General features: G+C 36.6%; 5 protein-coding genes across 8 annotated transcripts; 4 read left to right on the plus strand and 1 right to left on the minus strand.

The window, feature by feature from the left end:
- The first annotated feature begins 71 nt into the window (after positions 1 to 71).
- LOC141822811 (uncharacterized) lies at positions 72 to 1,132 on the plus strand. Its single transcript, XM_074710133.1, has 3 exons — positions 72 to 125; positions 210 to 285; positions 369 to 1,132. The coding sequence occupies exons 1-3, from the start codon at positions 84 to 86 to the stop codon at positions 1,130 to 1,132; spliced, it is 882 nt and encodes a 293-aa protein (XP_074566234.1). The 5' UTR covers positions 72 to 83.
- Positions 1,133 to 3,530: 2,398 nt separating this feature from the next.
- LOC141823382 (DNA mismatch repair protein PMS1) lies at positions 3,531 to 11,655 on the plus strand. The gene is made up of 14 exons (XM_074710660.1): positions 3,531 to 3,702; positions 3,766 to 4,009; positions 4,642 to 4,965; positions 5,222 to 6,370; positions 6,666 to 6,916; positions 7,009 to 7,135; positions 7,714 to 7,782; positions 7,982 to 8,055; positions 8,292 to 8,357; positions 9,585 to 9,688; positions 9,799 to 9,980; positions 10,323 to 10,420; positions 11,234 to 11,269; positions 11,356 to 11,655. The coding sequence occupies exons 2-13, from the start codon at positions 3,782 to 3,784 to the stop codon at positions 11,238 to 11,240; spliced, it is 2,679 nt and encodes an 892-aa protein (XP_074566761.1). The 5' UTR covers positions 3,531 to 3,702; positions 3,766 to 3,781; the 3' UTR covers positions 11,241 to 11,269; positions 11,356 to 11,655.
- Positions 11,656 to 12,922: 1,267 nt separating this feature from the next.
- Positions 12,923 to 16,384, plus strand: LOC141823383 (ALA-interacting subunit 3-like). 4 transcript variants are annotated; one of them, XM_074710661.1, is made up of 10 exons: positions 12,923 to 13,154; positions 13,219 to 13,338; positions 13,419 to 13,564; positions 13,807 to 13,865; positions 13,968 to 14,042; positions 14,133 to 14,249; positions 14,347 to 14,417; positions 14,579 to 14,876; positions 15,214 to 15,503; positions 16,059 to 16,384. In XM_074710661.1, the coding sequence occupies exons 3-10, from the start codon at positions 13,477 to 13,479 to the stop codon at positions 16,111 to 16,113; spliced, it is 1,053 nt and encodes a 350-aa protein (XP_074566762.1). In that variant the 5' UTR covers positions 12,923 to 13,154; positions 13,219 to 13,338; positions 13,419 to 13,476; the 3' UTR covers positions 16,114 to 16,384. The 4 variants fall into 4 exon arrangements, with proteins under 4 accessions (XP_074566762.1, XP_074566763.1, XP_074566764.1 ...); XM_074710662.1 differs by having other exon boundaries at positions 13,245 to 13,338; XM_074710663.1 differs by having other exon boundaries at positions 13,141 to 13,154; positions 13,227 to 13,338.
- Positions 16,385 to 18,378: 1,994 nt separating this feature from the next.
- Positions 18,379 to 22,689, plus strand: LOC141823234 (putative cinnamyl alcohol dehydrogenase 5). Its single transcript, XM_074710497.1, has 5 exons — positions 18,379 to 18,553; positions 20,449 to 20,562; positions 21,258 to 21,771; positions 22,101 to 22,254; positions 22,347 to 22,689. The coding sequence occupies exons 1-5, from the start codon at positions 18,432 to 18,434 to the stop codon at positions 22,547 to 22,549; spliced, it is 1,107 nt and encodes a 368-aa protein (XP_074566598.1). The 5' UTR covers positions 18,379 to 18,431; the 3' UTR covers positions 22,550 to 22,689.
- Positions 22,690 to 23,465: 776 nt separating this feature from the next.
- LOC141824847 (urease accessory protein D) lies at positions 23,466 to 26,443 on the minus strand. The gene is made up of 8 exons (XM_074712180.1): positions 26,285 to 26,443; positions 26,113 to 26,178; positions 25,935 to 26,009; positions 25,590 to 25,634; positions 25,172 to 25,405; positions 24,730 to 24,812; positions 23,960 to 24,128; positions 23,466 to 23,886 (listed from the first exon to the last, which is right to left on the minus strand). Exons 1-8 carry the CDS (start codon positions 26,402 to 26,404, stop codon positions 23,764 to 23,766), a joined length of 915 nt encoding a protein of 304 aa, XP_074568281.1. The 5' UTR covers positions 26,405 to 26,443; the 3' UTR covers positions 23,466 to 23,763.
- Between the last annotated feature and the right edge of the window lie 1,203 nt (positions 26,444 to 27,646).

Here is a 27,646-nt window from a genome sequence, read left to right on the forward strand (position 1 = left end):
AAAACCACCTCTTTTTACAAGCCAAACCCAAACCCTAGCCGTAGCCTTAGCCCTAGTTGTTGTTGTTGTTGTTGTTGTTAGCCATGGCAACAGCCGAAGAGTGTGCAGAGCCTCTCAAGTATCAGGTACTCGTTAATTCCCCATCCCCACTAACTTTCTATCCAGAAATCCATTCTCTGCGTCTTTGATTTTGTTGGTGCCTGTCCCAGACTTGGATTCTCAAGGTCTCCATCCACTGTCAAGGCTGCGAGAAAAAGGTCAAGAAGGTCCTCCAAACCATGGAAGGTATATATATATAAGCTTAGTGTAACTAATACGTAAATAAATCCCCCGACAATTTCCCGTTGTGGTCGTGTTGATTGATTCAGGCGTTTACAAGACGACGGTGGATTCGCAACAGCACAAGGTGGTGGTGATTGGCAACGTCGAAGCGGAGGTGCTCATCAAGCGCCTCCTCATCAAGCTCGGCAAGCAAGCCGAGGTGTGGCCGGAGAAGACGCCGCTTGCCGCCGCCGAAGAGAAAGAGGCTTCCGTTGACAAAAAGAACAAGAAGAAGCCCAACGAGCCATCTCCGGAGACTGGAAGTACTACTGTAGAGAAGAAAGAAGTCGTTTCGCCTGCTTCCAAGAAATCTGTCGACGATGGTGAAGCCGCCAAGAAGTGCGGGAAGGACTCTTCCCCACCGAAGGAAAACGAGAACAAAGGAGAGAAGACGGCAACGGTGGTAGCCTCTTCCGGAGGCGGAGGGGGCAAAAATAAGGCGAAGAAAGCGGAAAAGGACAACAGTAACCACAACGCTAACAGCGGCGGCGGCAAGAGTAAGAGCAAAAGTGAATCCGGAGCTGAAGTAGCGCCGGCGCAGCGAGAGTACGATAAGAAAGAATTCTCTGATGCCGTAGGGGTAGGAGCGCTGCCATTGCCGTTGGCGTTCGACTACCCGCTGCAAATGCCGTCGTACGGGGTGAGCTACAGCTCGATGCAACCGAGCATGAGCTACGGTGGGGCGTACTACGCTGCGTTTCCGGTGCTGCAGAGCGGGTACATGTACTCTACGGCGATGCCTCCGCCGGCGGCGGGTTCGTGTTGTTATTACTCCTGCGAGGATTACTCCGGCGCTTGCAGCATCATGTAACAGAGCAAGATCTCTGTTTCGCTTAATTTTATGATTCGCTTGTAGTTGAAAACTTCAAACCGTAGTAGTTTAGTAATTTGAGTATTAATAAATTTAGCTAATTATACTACCAGTTGAGGACTTAAGTTTTGAAGTTAATTATAAGCAAATATAGTTGAAGTATAATTTTGTAGTGTACGTTTGGTTATAAAATTATACTTCTAAGATATTAATTATTTAGTTTAATTATTCTTTATTCTGTTTATTTTCAGAAATAACAATTCTCTAATCACGATCTCAAAGGCATCAAACTATATATTTTTACACGCTCAAAATTATTAAAGTATTCTAAAAGTTAAGTAATTATTAATTACTTTAGTTAGGTCAAGAGAACAATTTACATTGTTCATTATTTTTATATTGAAGTTACATTATTATATTATTTTAAAACCTATTTTTTATGGTTGAGATATATTTTAGTGTTTCTAAATTTTATCTTATAAATAATAGTTCCAATTGAATTAGAGAACCATTATTAAGTCGTGCTTAATATTATGAGTGTTGGCCATGAATCCTAATCTAGCGTTCGCCATGGATGGTAATGCATTGAAAGCCTAGATTTGCTAAAGAACTTAGGCAGTGTCCTTGCATGGCCATGGATGTCAAAAAAATTCTTTGGAGGAATGAAGACAAACATCAAACTGCTCAAAGGCCTTTAAGTCTCGGGTTAAGCGATCGAGGCTACTTTAACTATGAGTCTCATATGTGTACTAGCGATTTAACATGCATAACAAGTATAGCCATAGGGGCTTAATTTGTTATGTGTCAGGGCTTTGTTTAATTTAATATAATGTCCCGGTTAAATAATTTTGTACGTCCTTGTTGATCGACTCTATTCTTTGACCGAGTATGGTGATTCAAACCGCACAAAAACACAAGCTCATATCGTTAATGATGAATTATTATTAAAAGAGCACCCTATAAACAAACTATATATTAATGATGAATATGTATTTTTTATATATTTTTAAATGTGCATTATTACTAATAGAGAACCTCGTTGTATGTCTCCAATGTATCAATCGTTTCCTGTTAGTTTTATTCAAACTATTCACTTTTACAATACATTTAAATTTAAAAAGAATTTGATCTTTTGTCATGTAAAAGGACAATTATATTGCAGCCACAATCCAATCGGCCATGCATTACGTCCAGGTCCATGCAGTGTTGCTTCCCCGCGGAGGATAACTCCAATCGCAACCATCCGCCTGTACACGGCCCATGGGCCCTCAGCTACATCAACTGCTGTCACAACCAAAAAATATTCGCCGAAATCATTATCTTTTCAAGAGGTGCCGTGACTCGCGATGATGGACTTGCTGCAGTGTGTCAGTGACTAGATCTAGATATGTGTCTTCTTGATTGCCTTTCTTCTAGATTTGAAAATATTGTTGCTGTGAGTGCCATTATGTTGGTTGGTTTTATATATAAAAGTTGCATGCGCTAGATTATATATAAAAGAGAAAGAATATAAACCAGAATTGTGATTTTGTCGATGACAAGTTAGTAGTTACATGTACTGTGACTATACTTGCTTGCATCTTTTTTTCTCAAATATATATAATTAATTTGTCCAAAACACTTGTTTAATTTTAATTTCCTGTCCTTAACATTTGAGTGAAAATGGAAATTATTATTGTATTGGATCAGCTTAATTAATTAGCCCCCTGCCGCGCACATTTCAAAATGACTAGTCACTTAAATTGGATCAATCTATTTTTTTCATATACATTTAGTCAAAAGTGGAATCATATCCGCCATCCCAGTGGTTATAGATTTCAACGTACGTATTTATCTCTTATGACATCATCTTAAATTTTAGTCGTTCACTAGTGAATAATAGAAATTTAAAATAGATTAGATCTCATTCTCACGGTTAAATTAATTAAGAATTAAGAACCTTCTTCACGCGAATTTATGTGAAGGTTTTTCACACAATTTTGTTTGTTATTTTGGATGGTTTGCAAAAGATTTTCTTTATCAAATTTGTATTAATTAAAATTTAAGGTAATAAAAAATAAAATGAATATTTGTTAACAAGAGATGAATATATGGTAGTAATTAAGATAATGCTACTTAATTTTGTTCTTTTTTTTCCTTTAAATTCCTAGATTTTATTACCCATGTATACAAAAGGAAATTAAAAGAGATTTAAACAGCATTTTAATTTTTTGTATGCGTTTGGTATAAATATAATAGTACTGGCATCATCATTCAGATGTGAGATTGTGAGTATTCCCCAAGCAAAGTAACTCGACTCGACTAGACGTTGAGAGTGTCTATTTGCCGCCAGACGCTCAATATTCCCAGGGCTTGTTCCATCGCTATTCCCGATCATTTCTTCGCGCTCCAACCCGATCTTTTTCGCTCTCCTCTTCGCCGTCTTCCCTCGGATGACCGAACCACCGTCTCTGTCTTCCTCCTGGCTGGCCTCGTCGGCATTGGATTCGCGGCTTCTGTCGCCGGAAACTCTCCGTCGGTCTCCATCTTCTTTTGTGGATTGAAAGTCGAGGACGGCAGCACGCCTTCAGGTATTCTTTCCTCATGATCTATTATAAAACTATTGTCGAGTAACAGGCCGAATCGCCTGTCAGGTCGAATCGCCTGAGAATGGAAAAAGAGGATGTTCCGCACCTCATAAAGCCGATTAGCCAGGCGGTAGTCCACAGAATTTCTTCGGGGCAAGTGATTTTGGACCTTCGTTCAGCAGTTAAGGAGTTGCTGGAGAATAGTTTAGATGCCGGTGCGACCAGCATTGAGATAAATCTGAAAGAATATGGGAAAGAGTGCTTCAAAGTCGTAGACAATGGCTGTGGCATCTCGCCAGAAAATTTTCAGGTAGCTTTCGATATCTGTATCGATCAGTTAACTTTTGGTTCATCATTACCAGAATGAATACGCCCAAAAATCAAATTGCAAATAATGAATGCCTGTTCACTTGCTACTTATAATTCTTGTTCATGCACTTCCTGTATCATAACACAAGAAAAAAAATCTCCTTGCCCATGTTTTTTAGAAATGATGTCTATGCGCTGATACCAAGTGCTTAGATTTGGGTGTGCGACAAAGGATGGGTTTGCCAATTTGTTAGCGCATAACTTCAAGGTCTGAGCTTGAATATTGTCCAAGACTTCAAGGTCTTCTGGAATCTTTGTACCAATCTCGCTCAACTTTATTTTGCATGAGGGGGGGGGGGGGGGGGGGGGGGGGGGGGGGGGGGGGGGGGGGGGGGTATGACAAGTGAAGTGTTAGATAGCTCACGCTTAGCGGAGGTGGATCAATATTAAGTAGTGTAAAGAAAGTTAGGATTTTTTTCTCATTATCTAATTTCTCTTCATCTTGCATTTCACTTTCTGTTTAGTTTCATAGTATTTCAGTTTTCTCTAGTTCAGGGCATCCACATACATTTACTCTATTACTTAGGTTGTTTTGATTTTTACTTAGAAATTGCTGTTATTTCTTTGTTTCAGGTTGTTGCTCGTAAACATCATACGTCTAAGATATCCATTTTTTCTGATCTTCACTGTTTGACAACTTTTGGCTTCAGAGGAGAAGCACTGAACTCTCTTTGTATGTTAGGAGATTTGATTGTTGAGACAAGAACAAAAAATGAGCCACTTGGTACACATTTGGTCTTTGACCATTCTGGTTTTCTGACAAATGAGAAGAAAATTGCACGACAGGTTGGAACTACTGTGATTGTTGAGAAGTTATTCTCCACCTTGCCAGTGCGATGCAAGGAATTTACTCGGAACATACGGCGAGAATTTGGGAAGCTTATTTCTTTGCTGAATGTGAGATTTAATTCCTGTTAATTGCACAATATTAGTTTTTTTATTTGTTTACCATAAATATATCCTTGTTTAGTCTGTATTATTTTTTAGTTCTTTCTTTAATATGTGTCAGAGTCCTTAATGTTCTGCACATTTCTCATTTTTCATAAGCACTTGATTAGTCTTCTTGAAATATGTTCTGTTTGGTGATTATGAGCTTTTGTGATTTTTATGTACAATTACTTTATTACCTATATATATTTTTTCTTTTTCTCAGGCATATGCTCTTATTGCCAAGGGCGTTCGGTTGCTTTGCACAAATACAACTGGTAAAAATACAAAGTCTGTTGTATTGAAAACATCAGGAAGTAGTTCACTGAAAGATAATATTATTAATGTATTTGGCCTGAGTACCTTCCAGTCCTTAGATTCACTGAATTTCAGCTTATCTGAAGATTGCAAAGTTGAAGGTTTTCTTTCAAAGCCTCAAAATGGCAGTGGTCGCACAACAGCATATAAACAGTACTTCTTCGTAAATGGAAGACCTGTTGATATGCCAAAGGTCAGCAAACTTGTTAATGAATTATTCAGATCTTCAAGTTCCAAACAATTTCCTATTGTGATCTTGAATTTTACCATACCAGCAACATCATATGATGTCAATGTCACTCCTGATAAGAGAAAAATTTTCTATTCTGACGAGGATGCGCTTATGCTCTCCCTTAGGGCTGAGATTGAGAAGATATATATCTCTCCTGGGTTCAGTTATCCTGTTAATAGGATTGAAGAGCTCGAGAAGGAAAAACACATGCCACTATCAAATGCTTCTGGTGAAGAGGGTCCTTTGGCGTCATCCAAAGGATTATTTAGTGAAGATGGTGATCAGGAACTTTTGGAATGTGATCCTCCAAAAAATGTGCAAGTCAAAGAGTTGAATGAGGAAAGAATTTTTCTTTGTGAAAAAAGGTCTATGCCAAAAGAATTGGACAGTAGTTCACATGAAACAGACAAATCTGTAACTCCTCTCTATCACTACAAGCAGTTAAATGATTTTCACAAGATAAGCTCTAAGATTGATGCTAAACTGAAAAACTGTGCTAAACTTGCAAGGAATAAAAGTCTAGGTCTCATTCAGTCATCTCTTACAAATTTTCTTTCTCCAAACAAAAGGAAACATGAGGATAGTTGCAGTATCTTGTCTGAGACACCTTTATTGAGAAATAGATCCTGCCAGGTCAGGAAATGCAGTTTTGATAATCAGACTATAATGTCAGAATACTCCGAATCCGACCAGTGTATTGGAGATGGTTCACCTAAAAGTAGTGAAAAAGAATTGCTAGAGGACCAATCACCACCTGCTCCTTTTGATAGAGAAAAAATCTCCTTTCCTGGTGGATGCAAGTTTCGTGATAGAGGTTCTAGTGAGGTATGCTTTGTTGTTGATTTGTTGAAGTTCGATATCTTGTTAATTCTACAAAAACAACAAGCCGTGTACGTACTATGGATATTTGTGGTTGGCTATATATCTTATTCCACTACTGATTTGTATGTTAAACCATATTCCCAGGAGTGTCTAAGTCATTTAGATCCTTCTCAATTTTAAATATGCTAAGTTTATTTTTTCTTTAGTTTTTGCCGCTCTATAGTTTTGTGAAATTTGTCACAACTTATTACAAAATGTACTGGATATATTGTTATTACAGCAAGTTTCAGGTTTGCAGGATATGCATTCATCTCCTGCTGATGTCACTATGAGTTCTTACAAAGATATAAAAATGAAGGCTGCAAGTATATCAAGCCCAATTGCAACTGAATCATTTGATGAAAGATATGATACTCGAAAGCCTTGTTCTGATTTAAAAACATGCTCTGTTATGCAATTCAGTATGGATGATCTTAGAAGAAAGATACAATTTAAGTTCACAAAGCTGCCACAATGGAAAACATTGCATAGACAAATCAGAAAGACATGGTAGGTTGAGTTTTAAATCTGCCAGTTACTAGAACGTGATCTCATATTTTTGGTTTAACTAAATATTTTTCTCTAATCGTTCTCCTGTTCAGGTGCTATACTGCTGCAGTGATAAAGAATTCTCAACCAGAAGAGGACAAGGAGAAAGCACAGTGTATGGAAGCAGCTACTAGCGAGTTGGAAAGATATTTCAAGAAAGAATATTTTGGGCAAATGCAGGTAGTGTATAGTTGCCTTTTTCATCTGTTACTTGCTATACTCAGGCATACAATTGTTTACTTCATCAACACATTAAAAAAGTTCAGTCCATCCTTGCTGACTAACCTCTTCAATGGGTGATGATTAAACCAACAGGAGCTATAGCAGGGAAATAGAGGCCGGATAGTTTTTTGGTCTATCGACAGAAATGCTGAAAAATTATAACACTCAACACTGATATTATGTGTTCCCATAATATTTGACATTCAAATTCTTGGTAATTATTAAAAATAGAAAATAGCACACGAGGCTTATTTATCCAAACTATTTCTGTGAAATTTTCTTTCAAAGCAATTAATGATTCATGATTGTATGGGAATATAAATTGTTTTTATTTTTCCACGATATGCATCATTCAAGAGAGGAGCATATGCTTTTGGCAAGCATCATATTTACTTGTTTCCTTTCCATCTATCTCTTAGCTTCTTATTGTATTATCCATTAACATTTTGATGAATATGTTTCTGTGCATTATCTACACTTTCATTCGGATACTTATAATAATCTTTGCACATATTTGATATCCGTCCATGATTCAGGTGGTTGGGCAATTCAATCTTGGTTTTATAATTGGAAAGATGGATCAAGACTTGTTTATCATCGATCAGGTTAGCACTTCTTCTCTTAAACTTCCAGGGAATTAAGTTCCACTGCAATATCCTTGATCTTGCCTTGTGCTAGAGAAACCATTTCTTTGATGGTCTCGATTCTTAACAATCTCGACTTTAGTATTTATAACTCTGATCATTAAGATAAATATTTGTACAACAAAATTTTCTGAGACACTGACCCTTGTTTTTTGATCAGCATGCTGCGGATGAAAAATATAATTTTGAGCAGCTCTCGCATTCAACCATCTTGAACTTACAGCCACTACTTATGTAAGATTTTTATATTGCATCTGGTAAAGCTGGACTCTTGGTTTCTTTTGGATTTTGATCTGTTATACAATTATACTACAGTCATGAGTTATAGCAAGGTGTTTCTTAGTTTGTAACCCTTGTTCAGTTCAAATCTTAAGTGCTGTTTTGTCTCATTCTATGTTAATAGTAATTGATTTTGTTTTTTTTCCTGAAATAATTTCTATTATCTCATTGATTCATTTGTACACATCTAGGCCACTGAGGTTGGAGTTATCGCCGGAGGAGGAAATTGTAGCTTCTATGCATATGCAAACAATTAGGTATGGATTTTTTTTATCTCTTTGTCGGATAAAGAAGTGCATTTTAACTGACAATTGCTCATAGATTAAAAACTTGAGAAGCTATGTTGTGTTATGTTTGGATTACAAGGCATGTTACTCGTAACTATTTGGAGAAGATTTTGTAAATTTTGTCTCACCTTTGAACTTTATTAGAATGTATAGTTAGTGATATTCTAATCTTTTAAATGAATTACACTAAATAGGTTTTTTTGGTCTTTGTCTATCCTTCATCTCTTCTACACTGATTGATTCAACTTGTAGTATCAAGCTGCAACAATGGAATTGGTGTTGTTATCTCTTTTCCAGAAAAAAGAAATTCAACTTGGAAACTATATAATATATTAGTCATTTATGTGCATATCCATTCCAATTTAATCTACTTCTTATATTTTATCACTCGCTGAAGCTTATGCATAAATGCTTACAAATGTGGTATTTTTGAATTTTTCCAGTGACCTCACACATACAGTTTGTCATTCACATTTCTATCACACTTTATCTCAGTGTTCTTTTATTGTTGTACAATACATAAAGAACCAAAGCATGAATTATTGTATCATAATTATAAGTTTCTCTTTTATTTTAAGAGGCCACTCTCCACTGTGATCACCAAAGACTTCTTTAGTTTTTCTCCATATCAACCACCCATTCCTCCTATGAATGATATCTCTATCAATATCTCCTTGTTGAATGAGATATTTATGAGGCAATTTGCATGGGTGAGAGAAGTCCTGGGTTCTTCATGTAAAAAAAATCTAAATATATACGTATAGATAGATACTGCGATAAGGTCATTCCAAATTTCCACTGTTAAGCCCTTTTTGATAAATTAACTTTAAACACATGAACTTCTGAGGTAAATGATCTCTAGTGGATCATGGAAAAATTTTCAGGTTAGTTGAAGACCTACTGTATTTATGGTTGGTGAGATGCATAATTGATGTTGGCTAAATGTCACATGTTATTTGATTGGATCAGAACTGGTTTTCTTGGATGTTTTCTGCTTTGCAGCTAGACAAATTTTGAATAGGCTTTTTAATTCTATTGAACCCTCTCTTTTTTAACTTGATGTTGGATTTCACTTAATGTTGGGAAATAAAGCTTGTTGGTGGTGAGCAATTTGACCTTAAATTTTGCTTGCATTTACAGTTTCTTAATTTTCTCATCGATAAAAGATTAATTGCAGACATTTTCATTTGTCGTCAGAAAAAGTGGTTTTCGATTGATAGAGGATATACATGCTCCTCCTGGTGGCCGTTTCATGCTTAAAGCTGTTCCTTTTAGTAAAAACATAGTCTTTGGCGCTGAAGGTACGTCTGTATTTACTCACAAAAGTATGCCTAAAGTCGTGTTCAAATATTTCTTCTTTATTCAAATCATGAATTGATGTCCTACAATATCTTCTCTTATTTTTACTCAGATGTCAAGGAGCTAATTTCTATTCTTGCTGATAGTCAAGGAGAGTTTGGTGTAAGGTGTTCTTACAAAACGGATACTCCTGATTCCATCTGTCCATCAAGTGTTCGTGCTATGTTGGCTTCACGGGCATGCCGAACATCTGTAATGATAGGCGATCCATTGACTAAAACTGAGATGCGGAAGGTAACTGAGCAAACCAATAAAAATAAGTTCATGCATCTCTAGTGCTCCAACAGAAACAAGTTTACCTTGGTGGAGGCAGAATGTCCGCTTGAAACTACATTTATCAGGCAGATATGCTCTAGCAGATTCTTAAAACAAAGTGTAGAATTTCAAATATTTCCCAAATAATTATTGGATAACTTTTACAATTTATCAGGTGTTCATTTACGATTTACTAGTCATCAGCAAATGTCTGATTTGATTTTCTATTGGTTTTACCTATTGGGCCCCAAAAATCATAATCTAACTTCTGTTAATTGATCTAGTAGATGTCTAAACGTTATTTCTTGATTTTCTTTTTAGATTCTGAGGAACTTGGTGGATCTAAATTCACCATGGAATTGTCCACATGGTAGGCCAACGATGCGTCATTTGGTAGACTTGACTGCTATTCAACCAAGGTGTGGATCTTATGCTCGTATAGAAAGATTTTTTTTTTTTTTGGTTTCATAATTATCTTGTCTTCCATCTATTGTTCAATTTCTACTTTCTAGTTATTCTTGAAATACAATGCACTTATAAGTGAACTGGTAGAGTAAACAATTTATCGCTGTTTAACATCAGAATGAATATGATATTTGCATCTGATAGACCCACTACATGAGCCATCTAGTGCAGTACTGCAGTTTTACGAGCATGTCCTTATTTAAATAGCCACATATTTGAGTCCACATTAGCAACAGATATTATGGATGGTCATGTCTTTCCCAGGAAAACATGTTCGTGAATCTTGTCACAATCAGTGCAATGTATTGTATGATATTCTGGTTATTAGATGATAGCTATATCAATGCCATTGCTCTAATTGTTTCTTGATTCAGTATTTAAACCAGCACCAATCATTTGCACTAGCTTTTCATTATTTATGCTCCTTTAGGACCTCTTTTGTGACTCCCTTAAGTTTTATTTATTTGTGCTGCACGGGCAGAAGAGCAAGTAAAAGGCAATAGTTGCATACCAACCACACATGGTGAGAATTGCTTCGAATGCCTTACAGACCATAACTAATTTTTATTTCTTCAGCACTTATGTGTTCTTTAGGGACAAGAAGTCAGAAAGACTGCCTATCATATTTTTACTAAAATGACACAAAATGTTGTATACATAGGAGACAAAGATAGTAGTTTTCCAAGTAATAAACTCTTTGTTAATCAAGGAGGCAGCAAGTTATCATGCTGATCCTATCTGATATTCAATGTATTTCCCCTTTTCAGATCGTAGAGTGACTTTTGTAGTCCTGTGGCAAACTGGTAATTTATCATTCATGCCCCATATTTCCGTTTGATTTAGTTTGTTTTCACTGTTAACGCTCACTAGTGTTAGATGCCAATTATAGATATATGGATGTAAACTGGAAACCAAAGATGAAATGGTTAGAGAGTTTGCGAAGATGTCCCTCGGCATCTCATTCGTTGCATTTTGGCAAGGAAGGCACTGCATGTAATATTGCCCTTGTTTTTGACACGTCATGGTTGGTCCTGCTTTTGACAATCATATATCCTGCTGTCTTGGGATTTTGGACTTTAGCCCCAGCACGACATGGCTTAAGCTCCTTTTACAGATATATATATGGATCTTGAAGATATGTATATGCTTCCTGGCTATGACTTTATTGCTGTTACCGTATTATTTTGTATCGATGGTCCTGTTTCAAGTTTCTGTAATATATATGTGTGGGGCAATCATGTACGAGTGAATTTTATCATTCATTGGATTAAAAAATTAGTTTATATACATAATAGATGTGCTCCATATCTGCAGTATAGCTAAGGATGTCGTGGAAGGTCCATCTCAAAACCTTTTAGAGCTCGTAGCTTACATGATTGCAAATACAACACTGCTCAGCCACCCTTAGATATATGCTGTCTGGGTGAAGGTTGGCAAACTTCATGTGGCTGGCTGTTCAATGGCACCATCAGCTACTTGGCCGTCGACATACATGAGACTTTGTTCGCTACAATGACCATTACTTTTCTTCATTGCCTGCGTTCAGCACGGCGCTAATGGAGCCCTTGAAATGTCGTCAAAGACTTCCAAAATTACCGGATGCTTCTTTTGTGTAAAGTGTAGGCGAATTTACACACAATTTTCACCTTAAATGAACTAACATATTGATTTCAAAATTAACTTGACCGGCTTAAGATGCATATAAAAACTCAAATTAAAATACAATGAGACGCGATTTGATAAACCAAGGAAATTGTGGCTCGATTCTGAAATAAAAATATGAAATTTACTTCTAAGTTGAGATTCACATTTATATCGTATTTAAGTTTATGAAAATATAAGATAAAGTTTGATTTGACATTTAGAAAACAATGACCTAACTTCTTTAATTTATTACGAGTAAAAGAATTTTGATGAAGAATCAAGTTTATACTAATAAAATAGTATTTATCTAGGGTTGTAAATGAATTAAATATGCATGAATAATTTTAATGTTAAATTTGATAGAAATTTTAATGTTATATTTGATAAAAATTTATTTATGTTCGTTCAATATATATAAATTAATTAAATGAATAAATTTAAATAATTTGTTAAACTAAATAAATAAATTTGAACTTATATATGGTTAGTTCATTAACGTTTGTGAAGAATAGCGTTCATGAACAATATTCGTAAATAATATTTTTGAATTATATTTATCAATAAAATTTTTATCAATGTATTAAATAAATAAATAAATTTATATTAAATAAATTTAAAATTTAAAATTTTTAAGTTGACTTGATTTGACCGCCCTACATGTAATATCGGAGAAAATTAAGTATCTAAATTTGTTAATATAATTTGCAAAACTCTAATAAACACAATTAAATGAACTGTAATAATAATAATAGGTAGGATGGAAATGCCAAATAGCGTAACAACGATGCCCACGTGATCTACACGTTTCCGATCAGATTCGTGCTCCCGACGCTCACAGAACACGAAGCATTGGAGATCACGTTGAAGCAACGTTGACCGTTTGATCCTACTCCGTCTACTTCGTCTGCCGGCCGAGGAAAAGGGACCGCTTCTTCCTCGCTCCGTTTACTTCAGTCCAATAAGGAGGACTCCAAGGCTGAGATCCACAAGGTGTGGAGATCCTATACGCAGAGAGAAGAAGCGTCTGGACTCTGGAGTAGGAAAGTAAGGATTTTTTTTCTTCTATAGGTTGTAATCCGTTTGTTTACTTAAAGGTTTTTTTTTTTAGTTTTATAGCAGTTGATCTCGTTCCAGATCTCAAAGCCTGATCTTTTTCCAAATCTATCCGGTGATCTTCCTTGCACTTAGGAAATTATATACGCAGAAAGGTAGCGTCTGGAGAAGAACGGTAAGGATTGTTTGCTGTAGATTGCAATTCGTTGGTGTTAATAAAGGCTTTTAGTTTCACTGCTGTCGATCTCGTTCCAGATCTCAGAATCCGGCTTTTTCCGATATCTTTCCGGCGATCTATCTCGTGAACGCCTCGATGCAGAACGCTAATGGATCTACTGCTGGTTCCAGCTCCGAATCGGGTGAAGCATCTGCTCCCCGGAGGAATTCCAAGCGGCCGAAGTGTAATCCCTCATAAAAAAATTATTCTTTTTTGGTTGTTCGATTCTTCTTTCTCTTCTCCTCCACTTACACCTAATTGAAGTAATGTTTGCAAAGTCTTTTCGTGCTCCTTGGTTTTTCTAGGACCTTTTTGTTTCTTCATCTGCTTTGGTTTTATTTGGTTCTTAAATTGATCTTTGTTCCCAATGCATGAAAATATTGTTCATAATTCTCTGAAAGCTAATTATTTCTTTTGCAAATTCAGATTCAAGATTTACACAGCAGGAGCTTCCAGCATGCAAACCTATTCTCACCCCACGATGGGTAAATATTTAATCTTTTCCCTTGTAGATATTAAAGTTGATGCTACCATCAAAATGCAGGCAGAGGCAGACATATCTTACTATCGTCACATCATTTTTTAAGGTTATCTCCGTGTTTACTCTCATCGGCATCATCTTTGTCCCAATCGGCCTTGCAGCACTAGCGGCTTCCAACAAGGTATTGTAAATTCCTTTTATATCAGAATACCGGTTCCATGGATTTGGAAGTATCAATGTCGCAATGGAAATTTCGTCTATGCTCGAACAGGTTGTGGAGATCGTGTATCGTTATGATGATGATTGTGTTCCATCAAACATGGTTAACATGAAGGTTGCATACATTCAGAATGATACGATAGACAAAACCTGCACTAAAACTCTTAAGGTGTGGATTAATCCCTTCATTAGATTATAGATTCAAGATACAAATAAGCAACAGTGAGGATTTATCTTAACTTATATTATACATATTGTCATTACAGGTGCCAAAACACATGACTCAACCTATTTATGTGTATTATCAACTTGACAACTTCTACCAGAACCATAGGAGGTAAGCACCCAGATACCCTCTAAATATAAATATACCATGGAACATAGAAGGAACTGCTAGTTGCTGTCACTGCCTGTTTTAATACATTTCATTATCTATCCAATCTCTCATGAATCATGGTATTATTGCAAGCTTGACTTATTATCTCAATAAGAATGCAGGTATGTGAAGAGCCGAAATGATGCACAATTGCGGAAAGCTAGTGAGGCAAATGAAACCAGTGGTTGTGATCCAGAAAGGACAGCAAACGGTGCTCCAATTGTTCCGTGCGGTCTCATAGCATGGAGTTTGTTCAATGATACATATAATTTCGCCATCAGAAACAGAAATTTGACGGTGAACAAGAAGGATATTTCTTGGAAGAGTGATAGGGATCACAAGTTTGGAAAAGATGTCTATCCAAGGAATTTCCAAAACAGCACTCTCATAGGTGGTGCGAAACTCAACCTAACAAAACCAGTGAGAATCTTCTCTTTGTACTGTTTGCTCAACTTCAGCTTCCTACTATAATAACATAAGCCATCAGTGATGGGTATAAGAGTGACTTGGTAATGCAATTATGTTGGTCCAGTTGGAATCTCTCAATTGATTTGCCATCAGCATTTAGTTATATTTTAGTTCTGCTATTCCTCCAAATTTAGTCAATTCTTGATGCCCATGCAAAGCAAGCATTGTTTATGTTGGCTTAGTGTGATTCTTCATTATTTCATCTGATGCTTACATTATGGTCACGTTTTGCAAATTGAGAATTGTTTCAACGAACAGACTAATGTGGCCTGTTTATTTATGTGTACAGTTGAGCGAACAGGAAGACCTGATTGTTTGGATGCGTACTGCTGCACTTCCAACATTTCGGAAGTTGTATGGGAGGATTGAGCAGGACCTGGGTATGAACGATGCTATTACCGTTCAACTGCAAAATAACTACAACACTTACAGCTTCAGTGGCAAGAAAACATTGGTGCTATCAACATCAAGTTGGATTGGTGGGAAGAATGACTTTCTTGGCATTGCTTATCTGACTGTTGGAGGCTTATGCTTCTTTTTAGCTGTGGCATTCACCATCGTATACTTGGTAAAACCAAGGTGAGTTTGGCTGATTGATTACCTAGTAATACGTGGTATATTACCACGATTAGATCAATATATTGCAATAATTCTAATCTCAAAGCAGAAACTAAAAGAACTAGTTTAAGCAAATTTTATCATTGTCAGCCTGTCTGCTGTGTCTGACTTGGTGTTGGTATGAGTGATGCATAAAGCTATTTCTGTGGCAACTAAACATTTGAAGCTCTTTCTTAGTAGCAAACTATAAATAAACTAGTGTTGTATCAAGAGTTATACTTCCATTGGTTTTACTTGATGACGTGTCTTTCTTATTTTGCCTCTGAATCACTTCTTCCATATTTATTTTGTTATTGTTTTTTTTAAATAATTTTATAATTCATTCATTAATATTATGGTTTTATTTTTTTTAAAGCACAAATTGTCCATAGTTTTCTCCTTCATTAAATAGTTGAATATGATTTAGTTTTCTCCTTCATTAAATAGTTTAATATGATTTTTTTGATTATTCTACGCCCGCATTCGTGTAATGTTCTAATAGCTTCGATCATTTGTTTAATATCTACTGCATTGCAGGAAGCTTGGGGACCCTTCATACCTGTCATGGAATAGAAGCCCTGCCGGCCACTAACTTTTCCCAAGGAATTACAATTCGTTTGGCAACCTTCATTGTCTCTGCTTGTTCGCATCTTATTAATTCCATTTTCAGAGAAAACGTTATGAATCAGTTGTCTTTCGGTTTGTGCATAAGTCAGTCGACAACTTCATCAATTGTTAAAATTGTTTTCTGTCTTTTAATCGTACAAGTAATATCATTTTGAATGTTGACAAATTAGTATTTATAAACATGTTTTAAGGGTTATTTTCTTTGAAAAAGAAACAGATATTATTATTGAGCTTTACTTGAAGATTGGATAAGGCAATTTATTTGCCCCTTAATTTTTAATTTAATTGCCCACCCGCTTTAAATCTAATTTTTATCACTTCATCTTTAATTGTTGATTTAGAGTTATTCGAAGTTATTTTCAACATATTTTATTTGTATTAACTATGTAATTACAAAAATGAAGTTCATTTAAAATAATATTACTGGATTAATAATTAAAGTTTAATTATTTTAAATCTCTAAATTTTTAACTAAATTATATATTTTTTATTTTATACATAGTAGTTTTCTCCTATCAGAGATAGGTATACACTTAAAATTTAGATCAAAGAATTAATTATACAATTTTAACTATATAAGTAAAGAATGATATGGTAAAAAAATTAAGGATGAATAATAGGCAGTTGAATTGGAGGATAGTTGAAAATAATAGAATATAATATTTTAGGAAACAAAATGAGTATAGTATGAACATATTTATTAAAAATAGTGATAATAAAAACATTAAAAGCACCATAAAAAAGAGACAATATATTTCAAGATTCAAAAACAAATCTTTTCTCTTTTTTAGCAAAAGAAATTTAATGCAAATCCACCAAACATTACCCTTTTTTCCAGCGTATATATATATTAAAAAAAAACACTAATATTCTTTCTTTCTTTGTGGCTTTAACACTTCTACCTGCTTCATGTCTTTCTTTTTCTTGAAGAGCAAGCAAAAAACTCTATTATAATATATAGTATTTTAAAAACTATATCTAGCATTTTCTAGACGACCATATTTAAAATTTCTAATTATTTTAATCCTATCTAAATTCTCACATGGCATCTTTAATTTAGCAACTATCAATTCTTTTTATACTGTTTTTGCTAAGAACTTATCTGTCTGAAAATTATTTTTAAGATGTAGAACGCTTATTATATTTTTTATAATTATGATAGAAAATATCTCGTTAAAAAAGGACAATTTGAAGTAACAAAGAAACATATGCAAGAAACTATTTGTCCCAGAAAAATATATAAAAACTTCACGTTCAATTGGATTAAAAAAACTAGAATTTGAGTCCAGAAAATGTCCCAACCAGCCGTACGTGTTTTTCAAGTCACAGTTATTTTTAAAAATTTATTTTTGGAGCATTATAATTAAGAATAGATAATACTTTTCATTATAGTAAATAAAATTTTGTGTGATCTTTTAGAAACATCACATCTTTAACTACGAGAAATTTAATCTAAGAAATCGATATGTTACTCATAACACACAATCTTATTATTATTATTATTATTATTATTATTATAACATGTGTTATATTTATTTAATTTGTGAAATGACAAACGAATACTTTGAAATTACATGAAAAGGATGTTTTAAAAAAAAGCAGAATGCAACAAACATCTGTACAAGGGAAAGAGAGAAAATGAAACAAAATAATTATTTGTTAGTTTAAGAAGGTACATATGGTTTCTTTAATAAAACCCATTTATCTGATTTTTATAATTTCATTTGCCTCTCGTTTCTGATCAATCGTTTTCGAAGCTAAACGATTTGAATTCAAACACAGTCTGTCTCAATCAAATTGAAATTATTTTAATAGAATTTATAAAATATAGTGCATGGCAATTTGTAATTCCACGTAAGCACGCAGATTGACAGCCTTTATTGGCCGGCGTTATTCTTACTTACCTACAGAAGAAGGCCGAAGCGGCAAGAACATTCTAACGATTACGATGTTTCCTGATTTGCTTGTGACAGAGAATCCGAATCCTTATGAGACCTACGTCTCGTGTTTACCATTAACGTCGCAATAAATGAATTTTCGAATGGCGGAGTAGGATGCGCCGGAGGAGCAAGTTTAGCAAAAGAGTTTATGGAAGGATCCGCCGTTCAAATTTTTATCGACACGAATCGTAAAGCAGGTCAGTGTGGTTAAGATGCTGTGCTCTAGTTAACGATACCGTCTCGAAGTTCTATTTAAAACCCACTACGTTTATGGTTTATGGTAGGTGTTGCCTGCTCTTCGCACAGATAGCATTCTTCGCATCACTCGGATCGGAAGTAAGCAATGGCAGAGCTGGGAAACGGGAAGAAGCAAGCATCCCCAGAAGAGCTGCATCCTCGGAAGGCTTTCGGGTGGGCGTCCAAGGACGAATCCGGCGTCCTCTCGCCCTTCGCCTTTTCGCGGAGGTGAATGATCTGTCTATTGATCTCTCGATCTCGGTTCACTTTTTTTCTTGAGTTTCGACAATCTATCCTTGAATGTGTTATCGGAATATTATCTTTTGAATCATAAGATATTTTCGCTTGCTTAGATCTAGCTCCCTTTTTATATGGGTTTATCGTTGGTAATGCAAAGGAGTTTGGAGGTAAAGGTATATATCTTTTGTTGTAACGTTATAACTTTCCTTTTTGGATCACCAATAATCTTTCTTTTTTGCTTCTTTCACTTCAGATCCGAGCCTCCGAGTTCTCAATTTCGATATTCGCTATGTTTCCAATTTGTTCGTTTATTTATTTATATTTTTATGATAAAATGCTTTCAAAATGCTATTTTTGGCAAATGGTCATGGTCGGCGTGCTTTCTGTGGTGTAAACATGCCTTTGCGCTTCATCGGATTCTTCAGAAACCATTTAATGACAGTGGACCCCCCCCAACAAACCCAACAATTTTTGTCGTAATCTAAAAGCACATTTCACCGGCCTCGTAATCGATCGAGATTCTTTTGAGTCTGGTAGAAATCGTGTTCTGTTTGCGACGAGGTGCTAAATGGATCGGTCCTGAAGACCTGAGAAACGTTGCTGCCTCCCACATATTATATTGTGGGGTTCAACCCTTATTTAACTCGGACATCTCGAGGTCCAAAATTGCTGGTCAATCTGTGGTTTCGAAAATTAAATGACAACATTTAGTCCCTAAGATTGTGATGTAATCTACTAACAACTGAAGTTCTCTAAATTTGTACGAAGCTGATTACTTTAATGTCACAAAGTAGAGGCACCCATACAAATATTACCAATTATCTTTCATGTCACAAAGCTTGGAAAGCAAATTGATACGCACGAGTTTTCCATTTGTATACCTCGTTGAATCTAGTTTTTTTGATATAGCATTATTGTTTACCATTGCTTCTAACAACATCTCTGCATAAACTCCAGCATTTGGGTGCTTTTCCTTTTCATGTTTTAGGATAACTTTATCTGATACCCATTAGAAATATTTATCAGTATATTCACTGTTGTATTTAGTTTATTGTGTAGACAACGTTTATGAATGATCGTGACTTTATCTCTCTGATATCCAATAGAAAGCGATACTGATCAGGATGTTCATTCTTGTGGATAGTTTACTTTGATGTTCATTCTTGTGGATAGTTTACTTTGATGTTCGTTCTTGTGGATAGTTTACTTTGTAAACAACATTTGTGAATGAATACTATATATTGATGTGGGTTTATTTTGTATAGATACCTCGGTGTTCCTACATGGAATGTGCATCGAGGCCAACTAACAGCAAGAAATGCTTGATAAACCTGCGATGTTTACAAATTTCTCTTTATTATCAATGAGTTTTCCCCTCAAATATTATTTTTGAAGTTTTTCTTCTTCTGATGGTTAAACAGAAGAAAGAAACTGATAAGCTTTTGTCAGACATAATGTCATACCCTTTAAAATACAACTGAAATAAATATGAGTGTTCTGTTATAAATAAGGTTGTTGCATGACAGGTGTAATCATTAAATACAAGCTTATGACAGTAAAGCGAAAGCATTGGATATGAATTATTGGATAAGGGATTGGATCTGGGTTTTTTGGTAGGTGGTGATTGGTCAAATATTCTAAATATCAGTGACAGATAAAATTTTGAGCACTGAATGCTGTATGTTGTCTATTAGATGAATCCAGGTCGGTGTTCTTAATTGCTAAATGGTTTTGGCTTTTAATGCACGGCTGTGAACAATTGCTTGATGATAGTTGTAAACTTTTGAGAGTTAACTATAATCCGTAGTTAATTCGATCATTAACCTATGCACATTAATGATTGCATCAAATATCGATTAGTTAATGCCATATTATTTCTGCAGGAATACCGGTGCTGATGATGTCACTATAAAAATTTTGTATTGTGGAATCTGCCACTCTGACCTTCACACAGCCAAGAACGAATGGTCAAATACCATTTACCCAGTGGTTCCAGGGTATGTTTCTTTTCTTTAACCTTCTAAGTTATGTCTGTCTTTTAATTCTGAAGTTGCCCTCTTGGGGCTATATAAACTTGCTTCGAGAGGCTATATTTATACTCTTCAAATTAACATGTTTGTGATCATGGTGTAAATGTCTAATTGCTTCACCAATTAAAAGACATGAACCTCAGATGACAAAAAAACTTCTTAAGGTTTTGTTTCACATAAAATACTTTGTTTTTATAAGGTTTTTGAGGATTTTTTTTTTGAAGGGAATTGAATATTTCTCAGTGTTTGGCTGGTTAAAAGGAAAATATTGTTCCTTGCTCCTAATCTCATCTTGCTCACCCCTCCTCAACCAGCTCGATCTCTACCTAATTCCTACTCTGTCTGATGAAACTCTTCTAGCGTAATCATTTTCTGTTCTGCCCAATCGAGCTTCGTCTCAATCCCTGCCTCCCTTTATCTCAATCTTGAACTTTGCGGCTTCCACTCAATCAAGCTCCACCATGATGTCTGCGGACCATCTTTTTGAGGAAGAGCAATCGAAATCAAACGAACCCCATAATCAGTTACGTTTACTTAAAATGATCAGTGCAGATTGATAAATAACCAAGTAGTCATTGGCATTCATATGGAAGTGATCAGAACAGCATTGATGCATGCTTACTAGTCACATCTCATTTCTTACCGTATTGATTTCTTTCCAGGCACGAGATCGCAGGTGTCATAACTGAAGTGGGTCAAAACGTCCAAAACTTCAAGGTAGGAGACAAAGTAGGCGTGGGATGCATCGTCAACTCCTGTCTCTCCTGCCAAAACTGCAACCGGGACTACGAGAACTACTGCCCTCGCATCATCTTCACTTACAACTCCCTGGACGTCGATGGAACCATGACTTATGGAGGCTACTCCAACATGGTCGTCGTCAACCAACATTTTGTCATCCGCTTCCCTGAGAACATGCCCCTTGATAAAGGTGCCCCATTGCTATGTGCTGGCATCACGGTCTACAGCCCCTTGAAGGAACACGGCCTCGACGTGCCTGGAAAGCATCTCGGAGTCGTTGGCCTGGGTGGTCTCGGCCATGTCGCTGTTAAGTTCGGCAAGGCTTTCGGGATGAAGGTCACTGTTATAAGTACTTCTCCTAAGAAGGAGAAGGAAGCCATTGAGCGTTTGGGAGCTGATGCTTTCTTGGTCAGCAGCAACGCTGGACAAATGCAGGTAAAACCCTAAACCCTAAATTTAGCATTAATTTTAAATCAAACAAATGAAGCTTCTCTTCTGTGAAGAGAATATCAGCAAGTACGGGTGGTTATGTTCACTAATCAACAACAAACCGTTAAATTAAAATTTTATTATTTTTCTCAATAAAATCTCTCAGAAACTAATTTTTTGCTCATTTTTATTAACATATATTTGTTCTCAAATTACGAACTAAACTTAAATTGCATTGGCTATCTGATTTTGTTTCAAATTTTCATACCAAGTAGATAATCTGAATCATAGCACCCCATCACTAACCTGCCCGTGTTTTCTTGTGTGCTCTGCAGGCTGCCATGGGCACCATGGATGGTATTATTAACACAGTTTCAGCTGATCACTCCATCATGCCATTGATGTTTCTGTTGAAAACTCATGGGAAAATGATCATGGTGGGAGCACCCGAGAAGCCACTGCAGCTTCCAATCTTCTCCTTGATTTTTGGTAGGCAATTTAAACACTTCAAATATTTCAAGCAATATAGTCTGGTTGCCTCCTTCTCATGTCACACTCTGGTTTATTTTTCGTTTTACCAGGTGGGAAAAGTTTGGCGGGGAGTTGCATAGGAGGAATCAAGGCGACACAGGAGATGATCGACTTTGCGGCCAAGAACAACATCACTGCGGACATAGAACTCATTACCATCGACCGCTTGAACGAGGCGATGGAGCGGCTCGCGAAGGCTGATGTGAGATATCGCTTTGTTATCGATATTGGCAACTCCTTAACTGAAGCCTAAAAGAGTTGGGATATGATCTGGAGTAGTATCACAGTCACAGATGCAATGAAAATAAAGAATATGATCTTCGTTTCTTCTCGGTCAAATAAAGAATGCTGATGACTTGCAATCAGTAGTATTAGAATATTCATCCACCTTAATTAGCATTGTTTTGGATTGTGTTACTGTGTTTCCTTTAATGCAATGAAATAGTCATGTCAATGGGGCCGTCCGACGGACCGTGCGTCGCACACGATCATTTTCTTATTGCGCCGGATTGATTTGGTCTGTAACGGGCTGTGCTGTGCACTCCTGGCGGCCTGGCACAAGCCAGGTTTGACGCTGATCTGCCAGAGAAATGACTATATAAAAATGGCACGACTTATTCATATAATGTAGTGTATATCAACTTGACCCGTGACACAATCTAGGCCTAGGCCTAGCCTAATATAATATAATTGTTGTCGTGCCAAGACTCAAATCATATCGAGCTGAGCTAGGTCACTCAATAAGAGGTTCGATCCATTTTACACCTCTAAAAAGGAATTCATTTAAATGTTATAAGAAATTTCATAAGGCATTTGGTTCAATTAGAAATAGGTTAAAATAATTATTTTTAGATATTACATTTGTTGTCTTTACTGTTTTAACTTATCCAACCTACCCTCCAAACTTTATCGGTTATGAGCCATCGCGCCCAACCAATATAATAGAGGTTTAGCTCAACCACTTCGCCAATTTACATGATCTCTCCAATATATTTAATAATATGTATTTGATGAAATTGTAAATAAAGAATATACATATCTTGAAGAATGAGATAGACAAGTTATCCTTCAAATAGATTAAGAAAAATCCATTCGTGTCTAGAGGATCACAATCTAATAGGAATTAATTAGGAACTGATTTTTAAATCGATACTCTTATGAGACAAATGCATCATTTATAAATATATTAAAAAAACTTAGTTTCCTCTATCTTCTCTCTAAACTTTCAGAATCCACTCGCCACTTGCATAAACACACGAAAAAAAATTCAAGCCAAGTTTCAGATATGTAGCATGGTGATAATCCCTGGATCGCATCCAATGCAGTAAGGTGGCGCTTCAAGAACGTCTACTGTAGACTGGCTTCGTACTTATCGCTCTACCTGAACAACCAACCATTCCTAGTCCCTGACATGGAGCCAAGCGCATTCCAAATCTGTTTCCTACGAGAAGGATTGGAGTGGAGTCATCAACCAGATTGGCAGTATGGTGATGCTCCCACGAATGCATCCAATGCGGCGAGGTGATGCCTCAAGAACTTGTAGACTGACTCCGTACTTACTGCTACTATTCGAACAACCATTCCTATCCCCTGACGTGAAGACGAAGACATCACAAATCAGAGAGTAGGAATAATCAGCCACATGAAGGATTATAAAGCATACCTGAGGACCAAAAGGACTGCAGGAAGCAATCATAGGAGCCCTAGTTGGACGCTGAGGGGATTCTGATTTGACGTTGTGAGTTCTGATGGTATTAGGAGCACGAAAAGTAACAGACATCATTTGCTTGACTTCCTCCTGCAGTTGACATCGCAGATCCTTCAACTTTGGTCTAGAAATGAAAAGATGCATTAGCTCACTTTGCCTGCAATGCCCAGTGAATGATTCTGAAACTTACTGATGTCTTGTACCCTCAAAACATTTCCTTCACAATTACGTTAGACAATTCATATGTTTTTCATCAGCATTATACTCAAGCCACCTTTGTCTCATCTATTTGAGGAAAGCTAAATCTTACTGCTCCATTGAAATTTATACAAGGTTATATTATTAGTAACATTTAAGTCAATTAAATCATATGAAGAGCACATATGTCAAAGGTAAAAAATAACATTTTTTTTTTAGTTTAACCACATGGTATTCCTACCGTACATTGGACATGAGATTATTCCTTATTTTGAGGGAGAGCAACAATGTTGCAGCCTTCCCGACATCACCATTATACTGATTTTTCAAATCCTTGAATTATTATCAACCTTGCCTTACCCTTGTCCATCAACTTCTTCAATATGACACAGAAGAAAACTACAAATGTGTTTGTTGCTGATCATTTCAGTAATAAGTGTTTTTAGGGAGAAGAGTTGTTAAGGTTATGCAAGTGATACATTTTTGCTGGTTCAGAAAGTACGATAATCGTTAGACAGATTGCTTACCCTAATAGTATAATCATTGCCATAACTTGGTATTCCTGCATCCGCTTTGCAACGCTGGTACAAGAGTTCTGGTCAAGCAGTACCTGTTTATATTCCATGTCAATTAGTTAGCACGAGAATTTGAGGAAATATACCAAAGTATCACATAAAAAAAACAAAAGAACCCATGTCAGCACTCTTAAGTGATAGACTAGTGAATATCAAATATTGCAAGAATGTGATAAAATAGGCCATTAAACACCAAGTTCTTAGAAACTTCTCAAGGCTTGACAGGAAGTGTAACACATTGGTTTCTGCTCATGTTAACTTCGATTATGGCGTAAAAGATGAAAGAGTAACTTGAAGGGCATTATAAATTATGGAAACTATGCATGCAAATACATGGTCAAGTAAATCATCACGGAAACTACGTCTCCAAATAGATGGCCAAGTAAATCATTACTGAGTCAAGAAACAGAGGTTGATCAGCTTCCGAGTATATGTGATTTTTGCTCATATAGAGATCAAATTCCCACTGCTCTCCGCTCGCATGGCGGCCACTAGTAATCCAATCAACAACAACCAAATTTGAATCAGCATGTACTCTGAACAGCTGCTTCTGTGAATACCTAGCCGTCGAAAAACAAGTCACAGGATCTGGAATAACTGCTAGGAGTGCATTTTTCCCAACCATTGCCTGTCGCACAAATAGAACAGATATTGGAAAAAGCTAATGATCAATATTTGACAGGTGAAAGAATAAGCTGATTTCAATTAAACTTAGTTCTTATCCCATATTAATCATCCAATTCCAAAGTGAATAATATCATCAAATCTAGGTTAGTCTTTTGGTGGTATTTGAAGTTCTGGAATCGATATACCTCCAGGATTTGCTCAGAACACTTCGAATGCACAGACTTGTATACCTGTCTATGAAAAGAAACGATACAGATCAGGGAAGACAAATATTGTCTTCATCAGAAAAACATAGAATCATAAATTGATAGATACACCACGATCTAAAAACTCATTAGATAATTAGTTCACCATAACTTTATCCAGGGAACACAATCTATTGATAAGGATAGAAAGAAAAAGGTTAATCTTTAGTAATATCGTGCTCTCATACAGTCCAGTTAACCAAAATTTTCATATATTATTTGTGATCCTTTTGATGTCTCCAAAATCATTGAGGTAAATGAACGTGAGTGGAATAAATGACGAACCTTAGTGGAAGCCTGCGTTGTGAGGGCTGCAGTGCAGTTGTCGCCGACGTTAATCACCAAAGAGACTCGATCTCCCTAGAAAAAAGAAGCGGCCAAAAGCATCATTACGTGAAGCTTAAAAACGTCATCTTGTATACCAAAAATTTGGGGAGAAAAATGCAGAATTATGCTTACATACCGAGACAATGCCGCCGCCATAAGTGAGAGCGTAGATCCACACAGCGTCGAATTTGGAGGAGGCGACCTGCGATTAAGATCACAGATAATTGGTTGGAGAGCATGGTAAGGAAAAAAAAAAGAGAGAAGAAGATATGATTCAGATCGAAGAAGAACAAAAAAAAAATGGAGACCTTGTTGGGCAGGATGAGCTTGAGAGGGTAGCAGTAGAAGCATCGAGTGACGGTTGACTTCCCTCCCACCTTCTCCACCACCACCCTTCCCTCCTTCTTCTTCTCCTCCGCCGCCTCCATGCGAGATGCGACCTCTCTAGCTCTCCTCTCCTTCTCGTGGCGTCGAGCCTTGGAACGCTCCAGTCGCTTCCTTCCTGTCCCCAAAATTCTGACCGCCCAGTAACTTGATAAACTCCATCCACCGTCGATTCCACTCTCTGGAGTCGTCACGTCAGGCCACGTTAGAGGCCCAGATGATTTGAAGACCTACGTGAAATTATTGGATAAAAGATGAACACTAATCTTGTTTGTTAAAGTCAATACACTTAAAGAATTCATAAACAAAAGTATCATTAATTTATCAAAATTAAAAATTAATATATAACTTTTATGAACGTGTTTTTAGCCTGTAGTTTCATACTAGCTAGAACATTAATTATGATTGACGACGTCCTTCGATCCATTCCATTGATGTCTCAGATGATCGTGATGACTTGAAACACCAACGCAATTGATTTTCATTCCATGGTTCAGGAATTCACCGACATGGCAATGGCATAACCATTAGATTTAGGCCTTTAGGGGGCAATCTGATGACACAAGTTCCAATTTTAATTGCTTGACTTTAATCCATATATAGATCAAGTAAGTGTGTGAAGGCCTTAATTCCATTGCATGAAAGAAGATGAGATCTCTGATCATTATTGATGGTCTTGATAAATCAATAGACAAAACAACGTAACTATTAAAAGAAAAAAAAAACTAACATCAAATCGATCTCGTATGTCACTAGCTACTCTACTTCAACTCCTCGCTGCTTATGTACAGGAACTCCTCCAAGAAGAAGAGGCGGAACCGGCTGGGCGAACCTCGACGTAAAGGTATATCTAAAATGCTCGACACTGTCGTCGAGTTCTCCAAAACTCGGCTCGAAATTCATGGAGTAGCTCAATGGATCGTATTGGCAATTGGAGGCGACAGACTTCTTTGCTGTGGTCATGCACAGCGCGTTGCCCTTCACCTTCCTCAGCAGCTTCTGGATTACGGAGCGGGAGGTGGCCGAAGCGGTGTAGCCGCCGCACCAAAGACGACCTGAAGAAGAAGAAGAAGAAGAAGGAGAAGAAGAAGGAGGAGGAGGGGTGGCGTCCGCCATCTCTCACTTGTGTCAATTTCTTGGTCTGCAGAAGGAGAAGGAGAAGGAGAAGGAGAAGCCGAGAAACAGACGTGAGGAGGTGGCGGCAAACACATGCATTGTTTGTTATTTATAACCCCCCACCGTCCGACCTCGTTAGATTTGAAGGAAAAAATCCTAGATTCTTATGC

The sequence above is a fragment of the Curcuma longa genome, chromosome 3 (assembly GCF_044706935.1).
Source record: "Curcuma longa cultivar G26 ecotype Majalengka, Jawa Barat chromosome 3, ITB_CL_G26_1.1, whole genome shotgun sequence".
NCBI lineage: Eukaryota > Viridiplantae > Streptophyta > Magnoliopsida > Zingiberales > Zingiberaceae > Curcuma > Curcuma longa.

Coding starts and splice junctions, on each gene's coding strand:
- LOC141822811 (XM_074710133.1), top strand. CDS start 84: ATGGCAACAGCCGAAGAGTGTGCAGAGCCTCTCAAGTATCAG. Junction 126..209: donor CAGAGCCTCTCAAGTATCAG/GTACTCGTTAAT, acceptor TGCCTGTCCCAG/ACTTGGATTCTCAAGGTCTC. Junction 286..368: donor GGTCCTCCAAACCATGGAAG/GTATATATATAT, acceptor TGATTGATTCAG/GCGTTTACAAGACGACGGTG.
- LOC141823382 (XM_074710660.1), top strand. CDS start 3,782: ATGGAAAAAGAGGATGTTCCGCACCTCATAAAGCCGATTAGCCAGGCG. Junction 8,056..8,291: donor AACTTACAGCCACTACTTAT/GTAAGATTTTTA, acceptor GTACACATCTAG/GCCACTGAGGTTGGAGTTAT. Junction 9,689..9,798: donor CATAGTCTTTGGCGCTGAAG/GTACGTCTGTAT, acceptor ATTTTTACTCAG/ATGTCAAGGAGCTAATTTCT.
- LOC141823383 (XM_074710661.1), top strand. CDS start 13,477: ATGCAGAACGCTAATGGATCTACTGCTGGTTCCAGCTCCGAATCGGGT. Junction 14,418..14,578: donor TTCTACCAGAACCATAGGAG/GTAAGCACCCAG, acceptor ATAAGAATGCAG/GTATGTGAAGAGCCGAAATG. Junction 14,877..15,213: donor AACTCAACCTAACAAAACCA/GTGAGAATCTTC, acceptor TTATGTGTACAG/TTGAGCGAACAGGAAGACCT.
- LOC141823234 (XM_074710497.1), top strand. CDS start 18,432: ATGGCAGAGCTGGGAAACGGGAAGAAGCAAGCATCCCCAGAAGAGCTG. Junction 18,554..20,448: donor CCCTTCGCCTTTTCGCGGAG/GTGAATGATCTG, acceptor TTATTTCTGCAG/GAATACCGGTGCTGATGATG. Junction 20,563..21,257: donor ATTTACCCAGTGGTTCCAGG/GTATGTTTCTTT, acceptor ATTTCTTTCCAG/GCACGAGATCGCAGGTGTCA.
- LOC141824847 (XM_074712180.1), bottom strand. CDS start 26,404: ATGGAGGCGGCGGAGGAGAAGAAGAAGGAGGGAAGGGTGGTGGTGGAG. Junction 26,179..26,284: donor AGCTCATCCTGCCCAACAAG/GTCTCCATTTTT, acceptor TCTTAATCGCAG/GTCGCCTCCTCCAAATTCGA. Junction 24,129..24,729: donor GCAATGATTATACTATTAGG/GTAAGCAATCTG, acceptor TTTCATTTCTAG/ACCAAAGTTGAAGGATCTGC.